This window comes from Rattus rattus, chromosome 5 (assembly GCF_011064425.1).
Source record: "Rattus rattus isolate New Zealand chromosome 5, Rrattus_CSIRO_v1, whole genome shotgun sequence".
NCBI classification, from domain to species: Eukaryota; Metazoa; Chordata; class Mammalia; order Rodentia; family Muridae; genus Rattus; species Rattus rattus.
Window position 1 is genome coordinate 27,582,919 of NC_046158.1, and position 14,027 is coordinate 27,596,945.

General features: G+C 46.8%; 1 protein-coding gene across 1 annotated transcript in view; it reads left to right on the forward strand.

The window, feature by feature from the left end:
- Kif5c (kinesin family member 5C) overlaps positions 1 to 14,027 on the forward strand; it is a 149,573-nt gene that overhangs the window by 98,925 nt on the left and 36,621 nt on the right. Inside the window, exons 13-17 of the mRNA XM_032903267.1 lie at positions 1,685 to 1,753; positions 3,689 to 3,895; positions 6,217 to 6,363; positions 9,675 to 9,863; positions 13,283 to 13,400. Of these exons, the coding sequence (XP_032759158.1) occupies positions 1,685 to 1,753; positions 3,689 to 3,895; positions 6,217 to 6,363; positions 9,675 to 9,863; positions 13,283 to 13,400 (730 nt within the window). The remainder of the gene's footprint in view (positions 1 to 1,684; positions 1,754 to 3,688; positions 3,896 to 6,216; positions 6,364 to 9,674; positions 9,864 to 13,282; positions 13,401 to 14,027) is intronic.

The window sequence follows — 14,027 nt, forward strand, 5'->3', positions numbered from 1 at the left end:
AATTACAGTGAAATCAGAATAGACAACACTAATTCCTAGAAAGTGCCTTCGTAAAGGGCAAACATACTTCAAGGCACGGCTCTAAAACTGATTTGCCCTCTCATGGAGTCCTGTTTTCACCTTCCTGGATGGTTTTTCATCACGTCTTAGCTTGTCACCCGTCAGGGAGGAAGGCTGCCTCTTCAGACTTTGCCCAGAGTGCAATGTGCAAACACAAGTCACCTCACCTTGTCCCTTCGTGTTTCTGTCATTTGGGGGCAGTTGTGGATTTTGAGTTGCTTCATTGCCTTGGGGAGGAGATGGAGTTGAACTTTGGGTCTTTTATGTTAAGCTGTGTACTCTTCCTGTGCTGAGAAGCAGAAATATAAAATTGGCCCTGGTAACCAACAGCCTCAATGTCTGAAGTTGAAGAAACACATGACCTACAAAGCAGTGAGCTAGCTGTGGAACGTCCTGTTCTCAGCAGTTTTACTGTGCTGTAATTTCTCTAATTCTTTTCACCTAAAATCTGAGTTGGGAGGAAAATAGACAATATTTTATACAGCCATTGAGGAAATATTGGTGTATAAAGTTCAGTGCAAATGAGTTTTCTGAGCAGACTAGTGAGACCAAGCTTGTAGGAAAGACCAAAGACCCAGGACACGGGTGTGCAGAGCCTGCCCTACAGATGTGAGAGTGCTGGTGCTCTATGGAGAGAGGACCTGCTACCCCATCCACTTAACCCCACGCCACCATACATGTTACAGATGCCGTGAGAGGCTCTGCCACTCACCCATCTCACCTCACCTCTGAAACAGATCCAGAGTGCAGGACAGGGGTCTTTAATGAGGAAAACACTGAGGCAGGACCTGGCACAAAGGCAGTGTAATACACTGAACTGTATTTGACCGCTTGGGGGTTCCACCCGAGATGGGTATTCCCATAGGACTTTTGTAACAGAGGGAGATGTGAGCCTACAGCCCCATTATCATTTTTTTTCACAGAATGTACTTAAAATTTCACTTGAAATAATGAAAACAGAGCTGGAAAGGCCACATTCTTCCATAGTGGTTCTGCCTCAAGCCTGTCTTCACTGGAGGTGGCCGACTCTGGTGGGGAGAGCCAGGCAGAGCGTTCTTGCTGTCTCAACAGCAACACCTAGTGGCGGTGAAGAGAGCTGTTTTCCTGTGTGCACACCCAGCTGGCCGCAGGGCTTCTCTGCTTGTTCTGCCTTTCAATTGATAAGACTGTTGGTTGCCAGTCAAGAGGGCTGTCTATTGGAGAAAACTTATATAGGCACTAGTTTTTCTACTCTAAGTAAATGGGCATGGTGTAGCGACCCTTCCTTCCTGTCACTTGGCAACATTTCTGGTCACAGATGTGCTTGACAATCCATTCTGTTTACATCTTTATGTGGGGATCCTTCCCTCTGTAGTCTCTGTGGTTCCTTCACTTCCCAAGTGTAAGACCTCTGGTTTCTGGGTGGGCAGGATTTGGGTTCTCTAGGTAGATATTACATTTCCTAGAAAGAACGCTGGGTGAAGAAAGACACGAATTAGCAAGCTCCCGGAATGGCTCCTGCTGTACTTTCCCCATCTAGTAAGTGAACTCGGGACTGGCCTCTTGGTGTCTGATTCTGGAAGGGAAACCGGGATATCAAAACTGACACAACTAATGAAAAATTAAATGTGATGTTTCATTTCAGGACGATGAAATTAACCAGCAGAGCCAGCTGGCTGAAAAGCTGAAGCAACAGATGTTGGATCAGGACGAGGTAACGCACACAATGAATTCCTTTTTACAGAGGGCTTTTTAAAAATTGCCAGTCATTGATAATGTTAGTCCTAGAAATGCGATTTGTAAATAACCCTTTTTAAAACTTTAAAGCATGTGGAGACTTCTTGGTGGCTCTCCTCTCAGTGCCTGCTAAAGGCTGACTGTGGCTGTGTGCAGACAACAAGCTGTAGTACTTTGAGGCCTCAGGAGCTGCTCTGTGCCGCGCTTAGCCTTTGGGGGGTGGAGGGGCAGACACCTCTGTCCTGGTGGTTGGGTATGGGTGGTTCCTGCTCAGTCGGCTCTGTGAACTGCCTCATATAAACAGAATGGTTTTCACATATGCATATAATTGATAATATTCACCTCGTTAGCCTTTCCTGCCCCACTGTCCTCTCCTGCTGCTGTACTCCCTTTCCCAGGCCCAGTAGAATCCGTATAGAACGGAAAGTACATGACATTTGTCTTCCTGAGTCTGCCTTATTTTGCATAATATGATGATGTCTCAAATCCTTTCCTACAAATGACACAACCTCCTATTTCTTTATCACTAAATAAAACTTCATTGTATTTATATATCTATTAATCATCTGTCTGTCATCTACCTACCCATCATATATTTACCCACCTATTGATTTGTCTGTCATCCATTCATCCAGTCTGTCTCCTCTCACATTTTCTCTACCTAGTTGTCTGTTGACGGGTGCCTAGGCTGGTTCTGTAACCTGGTGGTTGCAAGAGTCCGCCATGTACTTTAGCACGGCCTGTGTCTCCTACTCTGTCCTACAGGGCAAACACAAACAAAATCAAAAGTAGACCATCAAAGAAGAAAGCCGGCTGGGACCGTAGTGCTGTTACTGTGTGTTTGGCACACTAAAAAGGAGGCCACCTGGCTTTAGGCTCCCCCCACCAGCATTCAGTTCTTCCGTAAATGTCTTTCTTGCACTATTTTGCCATGGATTTTACAAACGGGAACCCAAGCAAAGCCCAGGTAGCTAATCTACCAGAGACAGAATTCTCTTGCTGAGATCACTTAAGTGTTTTTTTCTCTTTTGTGCTTTAAGATGCTTCCTTGCTAAAGTGCCGTTGATTGGCTCACACAGGGACTGCAGGTGGCCGAGATCGATGTCCCAGTCTCAATCCCCCACACCCAGGAAGCACTGCAACCATTTCCTTCCTCTCTCTTCTCATCATCTTTCCAGTGTAATGACTGATTCTGCGGGGAGGCAGTCTGTGCCTTTGGAGTCATGGGAACCCTATGGAGTAGGTTCCTCTCTCAGCTGCGCTTGAGGCACTGCTTATGTTGTCTGGTGTGGTTTCCACACTGTTCTTTGCATCTCTCAGAGTGGTTCAGCTGCCTCGGATCAATTCCTTTTGTTACCGTTCAAACGGCAACATTTTTCCCTTGCAAAGAAATAAACGCTCATTAAGGAAATCAGAAAATAACCATGGTAACAGCCAAATAAAACATCCACAAGCCCAGGAACTCTTTTTACCGTGTGTTAGTGTTTGAGGCACGTTCTTCTATACAGTTCTGATGTACATTAAGGAAAAGCGACTTCGTTTTAAGTACTGTTTGGATGATTTTGAAATCAACGTACATACAATATGAAGTTGTGGCACTGTTTTCAAAGGCTCTGCCACTGTGGTCATTACAGTTGTAGTGCCCTGGGGTGTGTGTGTGTGTGTGTGTGTGTGTGTGTGTGTCTTTTACTTAGCATAACAATTCTTCAACTTAAAAGAAAAAAAGAGAAAAGGTTTTTGAAATAACATTTGAAAATGCGTTTCGCATGTGTAACACACAGTGAGACTTCTTCCCAGCCTGAGCGCTTCCAACCTGTTCTCCCGGATCTGGGTTTTAAATTGCCTTGCGCATGTAGAGCACAGGTCCTTGACGTATAATTGGTGCACTCACCTGGCCTTCTCATTTCCCCAGCTTCTAGCTTCCACCAGAAGGGACTATGAGAAGATCCAGGAGGAGCTGACCCGCCTCCAGATCGAAAACGAGGCAGCTAAAGACGAGGTGAAGGAAGTCCTGCAGGCCCTGGAGGAGCTGGCTGTCAATTACGACCAGAAGTCACAGGAAGTGGAGGACAAGACCCGGGCCAACGAGCAACTGACCGATGAGCTGGCCCAGAAAACGGTTGGAGCAATAGTGTTAAGGGGGCTGGACTTCTTTGCTGACAGACTTATATAGGAAGGCAGTCGCTGAATGCTTATTGTGTAAGACTCAGTTTGCTCCCTGAGGCCTCTCCAGCAGTCCCTTCCCCACAGACTGCCTGTCACAGCTGTTTTACACCCAGGAAGCTGATGACATCAGCAAGACGGCTTTCTGCAAATAGTTAGCAGACTCTAGATCCAGAAAAAGCTCAGTGAGAAATTTGACTTTATGACTCTTTTTGGCCTCAGGCAAGATGTTTAAACGTCCTGAGTTTTCATTGCCTTATCTATCAAGATGACAACAATGTGCTTCCCCAGTGGCATATGCGCTAGTGACTGTTTAGGTAAAGCACGTAGCAAGGACCTCTGTGTGTGGTGGAGTAATGATGATCAATGAATAACACTGAAGGCATTGTTATTAAAGAGCAAAGATGGGGTTCCCACAGGAGTTAAGCAGTTCATCGTTTACCTCCTACTGAATGATGTTGCTGCTGCTTGTTCTATCTTAGGGGGGACAGAGGTAAGCTGGCCCCGTTACCTTGCTTCTGGCCAGAATATTGCTGTATTTCTGATTCCTCCCTGAAAGACAGATGCTGTGGGTTTTACGTGGTGAGCTGGTGACAGGCAGTCTGCTGTGGCCAGTGAGCGTTTGGTGATGTAGCAGATGCCATGCCCTTTGCTGCCTGGACACGGCTCATGGAGAAGTTGAGCAGCTGTAGCCTGGTGCCCTTGGTGCCTCCGCCTGACCGGCCTGGTGTCCTGGACTGTGCCACACTGCCTTATGGAAACACCAGCCCTGGGCGCTCAGAGCACTTGGGGAGGAAAGTGCTGGCCACTGGCGGTGGAGTGGATAGGAAGTGCTACTTGCTTCCCACATCATACAGCATGAAGGAAGAAAGGCCTTCCTAATGGTTTCCAGGAGACAGGGCTGTGTCTGTGGTGTTAACTAAGGTGAAGCAGTTGGCAGTGCTGATCTACGTCACTGCAGACTCCCTTAGAGAGGACCGCTACTCCGCCTCTACTTAAGAGTTTCCCTGGGTTCGTACATCTTGTCCCTTGTGGGCTGTGCATCTTAAAGCAAGGCTTCCTATAGTACGCTTGTCATTTTGTGTCAGAACAGCTATTATCAGACTGCTTTAAATATGCTATTTTTAGTAAATTGTAGTGACTAGCTGCAAATGCCTTTGAATTAGCTTGCAAGGCCCCGGAAGTAGAGGATTTGTTCCTGCAGCAGTGTTTGAGTCAGCACCAAGGTGCCGGAAGAGACTTATTCCATTGCTTCTCCTGGTAACAAACATGGGGGGTAGAAAAGAGGTTAATTTGATGAAGTTTGGTGAAAAAATAGAGCTTTTGCTGCTCATGAAGCTCTGTTATGGAACTTGAGTGATTTTGAAGAATTACAGTATTTAATTTGACTTCCCCGACGATTAGAAGATGTTCTAAGTTGCTGTCTGTCCTCATTAATGTTTGTCTGGGCTGTTGATTGCAGACAGGGTATTTGGATGTGACCCAGGGAGCAGATTTGTATTTGGAGCTGGGGAACCTGAATTAGAACAAGGGAGACGAAACAACATTTGGTGAGTTAGAGAATATAGTTAAATACCACAAACACGGGGCCACTTTCTGTGCCAGCGTGTGCACGTTAGAGACCAGGTCAGCCTTCAGCGTCCTTCTTCAGTGCCGTCTGTCTTGTTTTTGAGACAGTCTCGTTGTTCTGGAGTTACCTGAGTATGGTAGGTAGCTGGCCAATGGGCCATAGGAACCCTTCCAGTCCTGGGATGACACATGTGCACCCCCGACCCAGATACAGTTTTTAGGAATCAAACCTAGGCCTTCGTGCTTGTGCCGCAAGCACCTGATTGGTGCAGCTGCCTCTCCAACCTTTATTATTATTATTATTATTATTATTATTATTATTATTATTATTATTATTATTATTATTTAAAAAGCCTTATTGCATTTTATTTACCCCATGGTGCATGGGTGGAGGTCAGAGGCCAGTTTAATGGAGTCACTTCTGACCCTGACCACTGAGCCATGCTCTGGGGGCCCTGGACTCATTTTCAGTAACTCACTTTGCTAGTGTGGATATTACTAATAATACATATCTAGTTTTACAAGATAACGTCTCTGAATTAAGTTTCTGGATCAGAACCAAGTACAACAGTTGGCCTTCAGAGTTCTCTTTCACGGAGATCAGAGAATGATTAAAGAGCTGGTCTGGCATGGGCTGTTGAGCTCCAGAGGTCGCAGGTGGGAATTCGTGGGCCACCTGGGTAACTTATGGCTGAATTTGTTTTCCAGACGACACTGACAACCACCCAGCGAGAGCTGAGTCAGCTACAGGAGCTTAGCAACCACCAGAAGAAGAGGGCCACGGAGATCCTGAACCTGCTTCTCAAGGATCTGGGCGAGATAGGTGGAATTATTGGCACCAACGATGTGAAGACTGTAAGCCAGGCTTCTATTCTCTATCCCTACCCTGGTGTGATCTGAGTCAGGCTTTGCAGCACCCGAGGCTCAGGGTTATGCGCTGCACGTGTGGCATGCTGGGAAGTAATTGAAGGCAGGAAAAGAAGAGCTGGTGCGTGAAGCAGGGGCGAGGGGGTGGGGGGATGGAGGAGAGGAACAATTTGCCTTTCACGTCTGAGGAGGATCTTCCAGTCTTAGCTGGTTTTGTATGACTTGGCTTTTTCCTTCAGCCTTACCTGCAGTGTCCCCACATTGGGGCTCAACTGGGAAAAGCTACAGCCCAGGTCTCAGCATCCCGCCCCCCACTCCTCCCCCCACATTAGGGCTCAGCTGAGAGAAGCTACAGGCCAGGTCTCAGCCCCCACCCCTCCCCCCCTCTCGCCGCCTTAAGGACCCAGTACAGTGAGAATTCTCCAGCCAAGCAGTATGAATTGAGAAGGCTCCCAGCTGAAAGGCAGCTAGCAGTGGCTGAAAGAGTAAACCACACTTAATTATGTGCAACAGAGGAGCCAGAGCCTCTGTTACTCAGGGTCGTCTGCATCACCTGGGGCTAATTAGCAATTTAGACCCCAGGCTGACCTCAGACACACTGAAGCAGAATCCGCCTTTTAACAAGATGACTCGTGGCTTATTAAAGTTAGAGAAACCAATTTTGTTTCATTGTAGTGACTCCCTAACACAAAGGACCCAGCTGTTCTATTTCCTTTCTGCCTGTCCTTAGCCTGCTTCATTTTCATATCTTTAAGCTTTTGCCTCACGTAGCAAGATCACTGCTGTAGCACCAGCTGTCAAGTCTTCATTCATTTACATCCAGTGTGCTGCATCGCTGACTACTTTTACCCAAGAGAGGGGGACTGTATTGCCAGAAATTGCCAGTAGATATAGCCGATGCTGGCTGGTCAGGCATAGGTCATGTGGATTGTCCTGTAGAAGAATTAGATCACCATGAATGGCTTATACCCTGGAGTCGTGCACACTGGTGCCCCTGAAGACAAGGAAGTGAGAAAGGGAGGGAAATGGGAAGTGGTCTAGAGTTGTCTCATAGCTGGAATGAGAAGGAAGAGAGAAAGAATGTTATCAGCGAAGAACAACAACAATGGTTGGTTACGGAATAGGTCGTCACTAACCTGAAAAGCAGGATAGAGAATTACAATACCTTTAGTGGGGTTAGCGTTAGATGAAGTCAGCCTCACGGTTTTGCAGTGTACTGTTGTGTTCTGAGGATGGCAGTGACCCCACAGCCTGTCCCTCACTCCCAACGCAACTCGAGGATCCACAGTTTTGACGAGTTTTCCCATGACAAAGCACCTTGGATTGAGTAGTTCCCGTGTCTGTTGAGGATGGAGTTGAGTTCCCGTGTCTGTGCTGGATGGAGGAATGGTGTTCCTTAACTTGCCGCTCACAAACCTGACAACAAATTCTTTGAAGTGTAAACGTTTTACCTTTACTCAATGATCATTCAGAGATCGTCAGTGGTTGAGCACTGAGAACCCCGCGATCACCGCTGGGAAACAGAAAACCACTGAATGGTGCTGAGAGTCTGGGCCGAGTGTCCGGTACTTTCCGCCTTGTTCACAGCCGAGTGTTTCTGAGAGCCTGGAGGGAGCGCAGCAGCTGTGCAGCTGTGGGGTGGCAGTTTCAGGCCCTCCCAGGTTAATCCGTTAAATCCAGCCTGGCTAGTCTGTGCTCTAGGGTTGATTCTTAGAGCCACAAGTTGGTGTTGAGCAGTGCAATTCTGCACAGGGCTGATAGAGGCCTCCCAGGGCCACGTAGAGCTGATTTATGGGACGTTGGGACCTCCTGCTGGTAACAATAAGGAAAGGTATTTTTATGCTAAATTCTTACACAGAGCTGAGGAACACATTAATGAAATCAAAGAGGGTCTGTGCTTTCGAATTAAAGGTCCTTCCTGCCGGAAATCACAAGTATGATGAGAGTATTTTTAAATACTTAATGCATGTTTGGGAATTATTTTTAGGTTTCAGACACTAGATACTCTAGTTAATTTCATTGATGCCTCTCACTTATGGATCACGGTATTCTCAGCCTTTTTCTGTGCTGGACCAATGACAAAGTCTGCAAGCGTATCTGTGCTGTTGCATTATGGGATGGCTGGAATGAGGAGCAGTATTCCGAGGCGAACCTCAGGCAGTCACAAACCTGACTTAAGCTTAGCAAGGACCTTCATGAAAGGGAGTCACAGCTGATAATTGTTAGCCTTTCCTGCTGTTAACAGAGTATTGTCCTGCAGTCATTGTAAGTGTTGTTGAATTCTTATAAGGTTAAAATCACAATACAGGCACGTACAACTGTATACTTCACGCTTACTACCAATATTCAGAGCTCATACCCAATACCATTTTCTCTCGGCTCTCAAATGTTTACATGGAAAAATATGTGACTTAATGACAGCAGTGCTAACATTTGAAGAGTTGGGAGGGGGCTATTGGGAGAATACCGGAACATAGAAATTGCTGGCATTCTTGGATTCTGCTGGGACATACAGTCTTCCTAAGGTGCAAGGCTGCCCTCTGGTGGTTGAATATAGTACACACAAAGCTAGTTTCTTCACAGCTCGACTTGACTTGCATACTGTGCATTTCCGCAGATGGGGCTAACCCAATACTTTGTTTCCACTTTTGGTTTCTAGTGGAGTTCTGAAAGTTAGAAAGCAGATACCTCATTCAGGAATCCAGTCAGAGCCATTTCTTCTCAATTAAACTTAGGCTTGTTCTTAGATATCTTATTAAGTAGGTTACTGTCTACTTGGAAGGGCAGCTCCTAAACGGCAAAGAAAAAGAGATTGGTAGCAGCAAATATCCAAGCATGGAAATCTTCACGTGAGGAGGCACCCCATGAATGGTGCATTCTCCCGCAGTAGAGGCTCTGCTTGAAGAGTGTGGTGAAAGTCTTTTATATTTCAGCCACTGCACGTAGACATTGGGCTTCTCACCACTGTGGAAAGTGTAGAGAAGAGAATTGAAGTGTCTCTCTACAGGTGAGACATTGGGCCACTGTGGTAGACATGTAGAGCGAGGTTTCTGAGGAGTGTTCTCCTTAAATTCTTAAGTAGTTTTTCTTCTCATGGTTAACTGAGGAGCGTGTTTGATGTGGGTTTTGGTGGAAACTTTCTCTCATGTAATCTCTGAGGACTTGACAGTGACTTCACGTTCATTTTCTGCTTCTCCCGTGACTGCAGCTTTTGCCAAAAAAAAGCTAGAAACGTCTTAGGGATCCATGGTCAGGTTTCAGGAGCTCCACAAACTTCTGATGTTGCCTTCTGTGCTCAGCTGGCAGATGTGAATGGAGTCATCGAAGAGGAGTTCACCATGGCCCGCCTGTACATTAGCAAGATGAAGTCGGAGGTCAAGTCTCTCGTGAACCGCAGCAAGCAGCTGGAGAGTGCCCAGACGGACTCCAACAGGAAGATGAATGCCAGCGAGCGGGAGCTGGCAGCTTGCCAGTTGCTTATCTCACAGGTAGGCCATCCATTTGGTCACCCCCATCTATTGAGGTCTGTTCCCCCATACCCTTCTTGGGGCTAATAGTGTGTAGTAGGGAGAGTCATCGTACTCCGCCTTAAGTTAGCCCACACACCTCTTCTTGTGTTTTTGAGACAAAAATTTCACTTTGTAGCTTAGATTGGCCTTGAACTCATCATCCTCCTGCCTTAGCCCCACCTTCTCACCCCCTACTGGAATACGGGTGATTGGTATGTATTACCAAGCCTGGTCTCTGGGTTTATCCTTAAAGCTAGATTTTGTTGGGTCAGTTACACAAATCCCTCAAGGCTTCCCTATCTTCAGCGTGTCTACCTCTATTTCTCCACCCACCTATGGATGGCCATGAAGGTAGGCATGGGTAATATATCTCTAAGTCTCCTATTAGGTAGGGAAGCATCCCCATGTCTGGAAGTCCCTACCATGAGCACAGTGCAAGACGTGTGATAGAAACTGCTGTTGTTGATGGTAGTGGCAGGCCACTGTCTGTGTTTACCACTTATACACACGACACTAAACATCCCATGATTGTTCCGTGATCCTTAAAAACTTCTATAGGAAGATTTTATTCTTCTTTCTTTTTTTCAAATAAAGATGTGACTGTGATTAAATATATTGTCCAAACACATGATGGCGAAGTCTGGGTTTCTCCAGCTTGGGGCATGTTTCATGGATGAGTTAGCAGACCAGCTCTTTTCCCATTGGATTAGCGTTTTCATCTCAGGAAGGTAGCTCAGAGGACCGGGGGGCAGTTCTGGGGTACCCGGACATGTAGCTTACATGTGGATTTGAGATTTCTGAGATGTACCAGTGTGTGCTGCCCACCAGCTCACAACCGAGTCATTTGGGGAGATGGGTACCAGTGTGGATTAGCATGTCTGACAGCACCACGAGGCAGAGCGTCAGCTTCGGATACGGCCGAACATAGTATGCAGTGATAGAAAGCGCTCTGACCTACTTCTCTAAGATGTGTCTACAGGCTGTTTTCACATTAAACAAAACATTTACAGGGCTCCTCAGCGCTGGTATGTGGCGGGAAGTTGGTAAACACCATGAGATATAATTTAGCAATCCTTTTGATAACACTGGGCAAATATAAAACCAGAAAAAATATGCACACCTGATGTTCTGTTTGTGTGAGCTCAGTACAGGTGTGCTCACATGTATGTGCACACGTGGAGACCAAAGGCTGACCTTGGGTACTTTCCTCTGCTGCCTTTCTGGCTGCCATTTGAGACGGATCTGTGTTCATGATGATTAGTCTAGTGCTTGTGTTTTGGCTACACTGGCTGGCCAATAATCCTCTGGGACCCACCTGTCTGTGTCCATCCTTAGTACTGGGGCTGTAGGCAAATGCCACCACTGTCAGCTTTTATATGGCTCCTGGGGATTCAGATGTCGGCCGTTCTATTTGTGCAGAAGGCCACTGTTGTGCGTCTCCCTAACCCATAAGCGGTCATTTGGTCCAGTTGTTTTATGTACGATAGTTTTCATTGGTAATGGAGATAAATATTTTAAATTTCATATGGCATTACAATATCCTGATTAAAATGTTAAAAGCTTATGTGGAAACTATTGGATGCACTATTGACATTATTATAAAATATATTACCCAAATACCTGTTGATATACATATACTGAACTTATGTGGAAGAATATTACAAAACACTTAACAAGAATCCATAAAACTTGGGCATTTGGGAAGTTTCATTATATAAAATAAGTTAAAATGAAAACAGTTTAATCTGTTTTATACCTTTGTATACCACACACACACACACACACACACACACACACACACACACACACACCCTTAATTTGTAAGATGGTGTGGTTTTTTTTTAATAACTATATTGTCATTAGCAACAAGGCCTTTTTTTTAAAACTTGCAGCAAGACATGTTCATAATGTATAAAAATTGAGAGGAAAAGGTAAGCATTAGAGAAAAGTACAGCCCACCCTAGTTTCTAGGTCACCTTTGAGACTATGACATGTGCCGGGGTGCGAGGTTCCAGTTGGGGGCTGAAGTCAGCCACAGGCAGTGCACCCCAGGCTGACAGCCCAGCCCATAGCGGCTCCCCAGCCAGACATAGCAGCTCCTTGCTCAAATCCCTCTTGCACACTGTACACTGACATGACTACTCGGATGTCAGTCATGTCATCCTGGGTCCTGTGTGGGTGAGGGAGGAGGCGATGGTACAGCCAGCAGAACCTCTAGACAAGGGCCAAGGGCATGACTCTATCTGCAGTGCTTGAAGTGCGCCCTAGACATGGGTGTAGGCTGTGACCGCTGCTCACTGGATCGAGTGTAGCGGTGGGGGTGGTGGTGGAGGGGAGCAGCACTCACGCTCAATTCGTGGGGTCCCAGTCCTCAGGGTGACACTGACTGGTATATGAGAGCTAGGATGCTTTGAAAATCAGAGAAAGCCATTGATTCAGCCTTTACGTCTATCAGAAACCTTGGCTTTCCTTTTCCGGTGTGGTTTCAGGAATCTAAGAATATTTCTCACTGAAATTCTTTCTTCTTTGTTCATATGCCCCACCCCCAAGCTGTTTTTATATCTCTTCCAAATCAGTTGTTGAAGAGTTGTACATTGGAATTCACTCTGCTGGGTCGTCCTGCCCGAACACGAGTCCCCAGACCTAGGGGGAACAACCTGCATATCCTCTGTCTGGGGTGCCTTTCAGCCCCTGAGCTCTCGCCCATTTATTGGTTCATTTCACTGGTGTTTATTAAGTATCTACTCCATACCCTCATGAGCAAAAAGCAGTGATGTTAAATAGAAGCCAGGGGCTGTGAGAAAATGACGAAACCTGGTAAGGAGCCGGCCAGGAGGACATTGTGTGCATGCGTGGAGAGTACCAGCAGAGAGGACACTCTCCAGAGGGAGGAAACCTTTAGGTGCAAGGTCTCTAATGAGCAGAGTTGAGCTGTCTCAGGGGGACAGAGGAAGAGCAGATGTGCTGATAAAATCTATAGGTACAAGTCCAAAGAATGAGGCCTTCAGCCCTGCTGTTTCCTGTCCTCCTCTTCCCTCTTTGTGGTGCTTCGCTTGAATCCAGGCCATCATCCATGCTAGGCAGGTGCTCTAACACCGAGCTACTCCATTAGCCACTCAGCATTCACCATGAAGGAAACCAAGGCAGGCTTTGGTCTCCACATGAAGTGGAAGAGCACAGGGCACGGCTGTACAGCATCTGGAAGCAAGCTGCAGAGTACATGGAAGAAACAGAGAACTCCCTGGGTCCTCAGCTCTGAGTCCCAGGCAAAGGAGAAAACGAGCCATTCCGCCGTGAGGTCTCTAACTTGGCCTGTCCTAGTGGACAGCTGCAGAGAAGCCTGCACGAGCAGAGGCTGGGTTCTCACCTTTCCTTCCGGTCTGTTTTCTTACTCAAAGCATGAAGCCAAGATCAAGTCTCTGACAGACTACATGCAGAACATGGAACAGAAGAGGCGGCAGCTGGAAGAGTCGCAGGACTCCCTCAGCGAGGAGCTGGCCAAGCTCCGGGCCCAAGGTAAATATCGACTCCTTTGCAGGTGTCAAACACTTGGCTGAAGCCAGCCTCTAGCTGGCCGAGTTCTGATGTTTGGTTTTGTTCAGGAACTACAACATAACTGAAAGCTACCCCTGTGTATCTGCCGCTTCCCAGCTCCCCTCGTCCACCCAGCTGACTGGGCCAGCATCCTCTCCTCCCAACCCAGTTGGTCTCTTGCTCTGCAAAGCTCGTCCCTTAGGCTTTCAGATTTGTCTCTGGTGCTGCTCATGTCTCTTAGGACTGCCTTGGAGCGGGGTCTCACTGCCATCTTCTCTGGATTGGTCACCTTGCTGGATCCCAGGGGGTGATTCTGAAATGCAAATTCTGTCTTATGGCAGACCCTGTGGGTGGTGCCCTTCCATGGGGTTTTGAACAAGTTCTTCCCTTAGCTGTGTGGTATCTGACACACAGGGAACACTTAATAATTGTGGGTAAACAGAAGCAAAAATTAAGGGTGGCCATCAGATATGCAGAAACCAGGACAGGGTTTAAGAACACTGCAGTGTGGGGAGGGAAACCAACCACACATAGTGAAGGCCGAAATGAAGGCCAATTCTTTATAGAACGATGTGAATGATATAACGGCTCTTCAGGCTGTTTGATCCT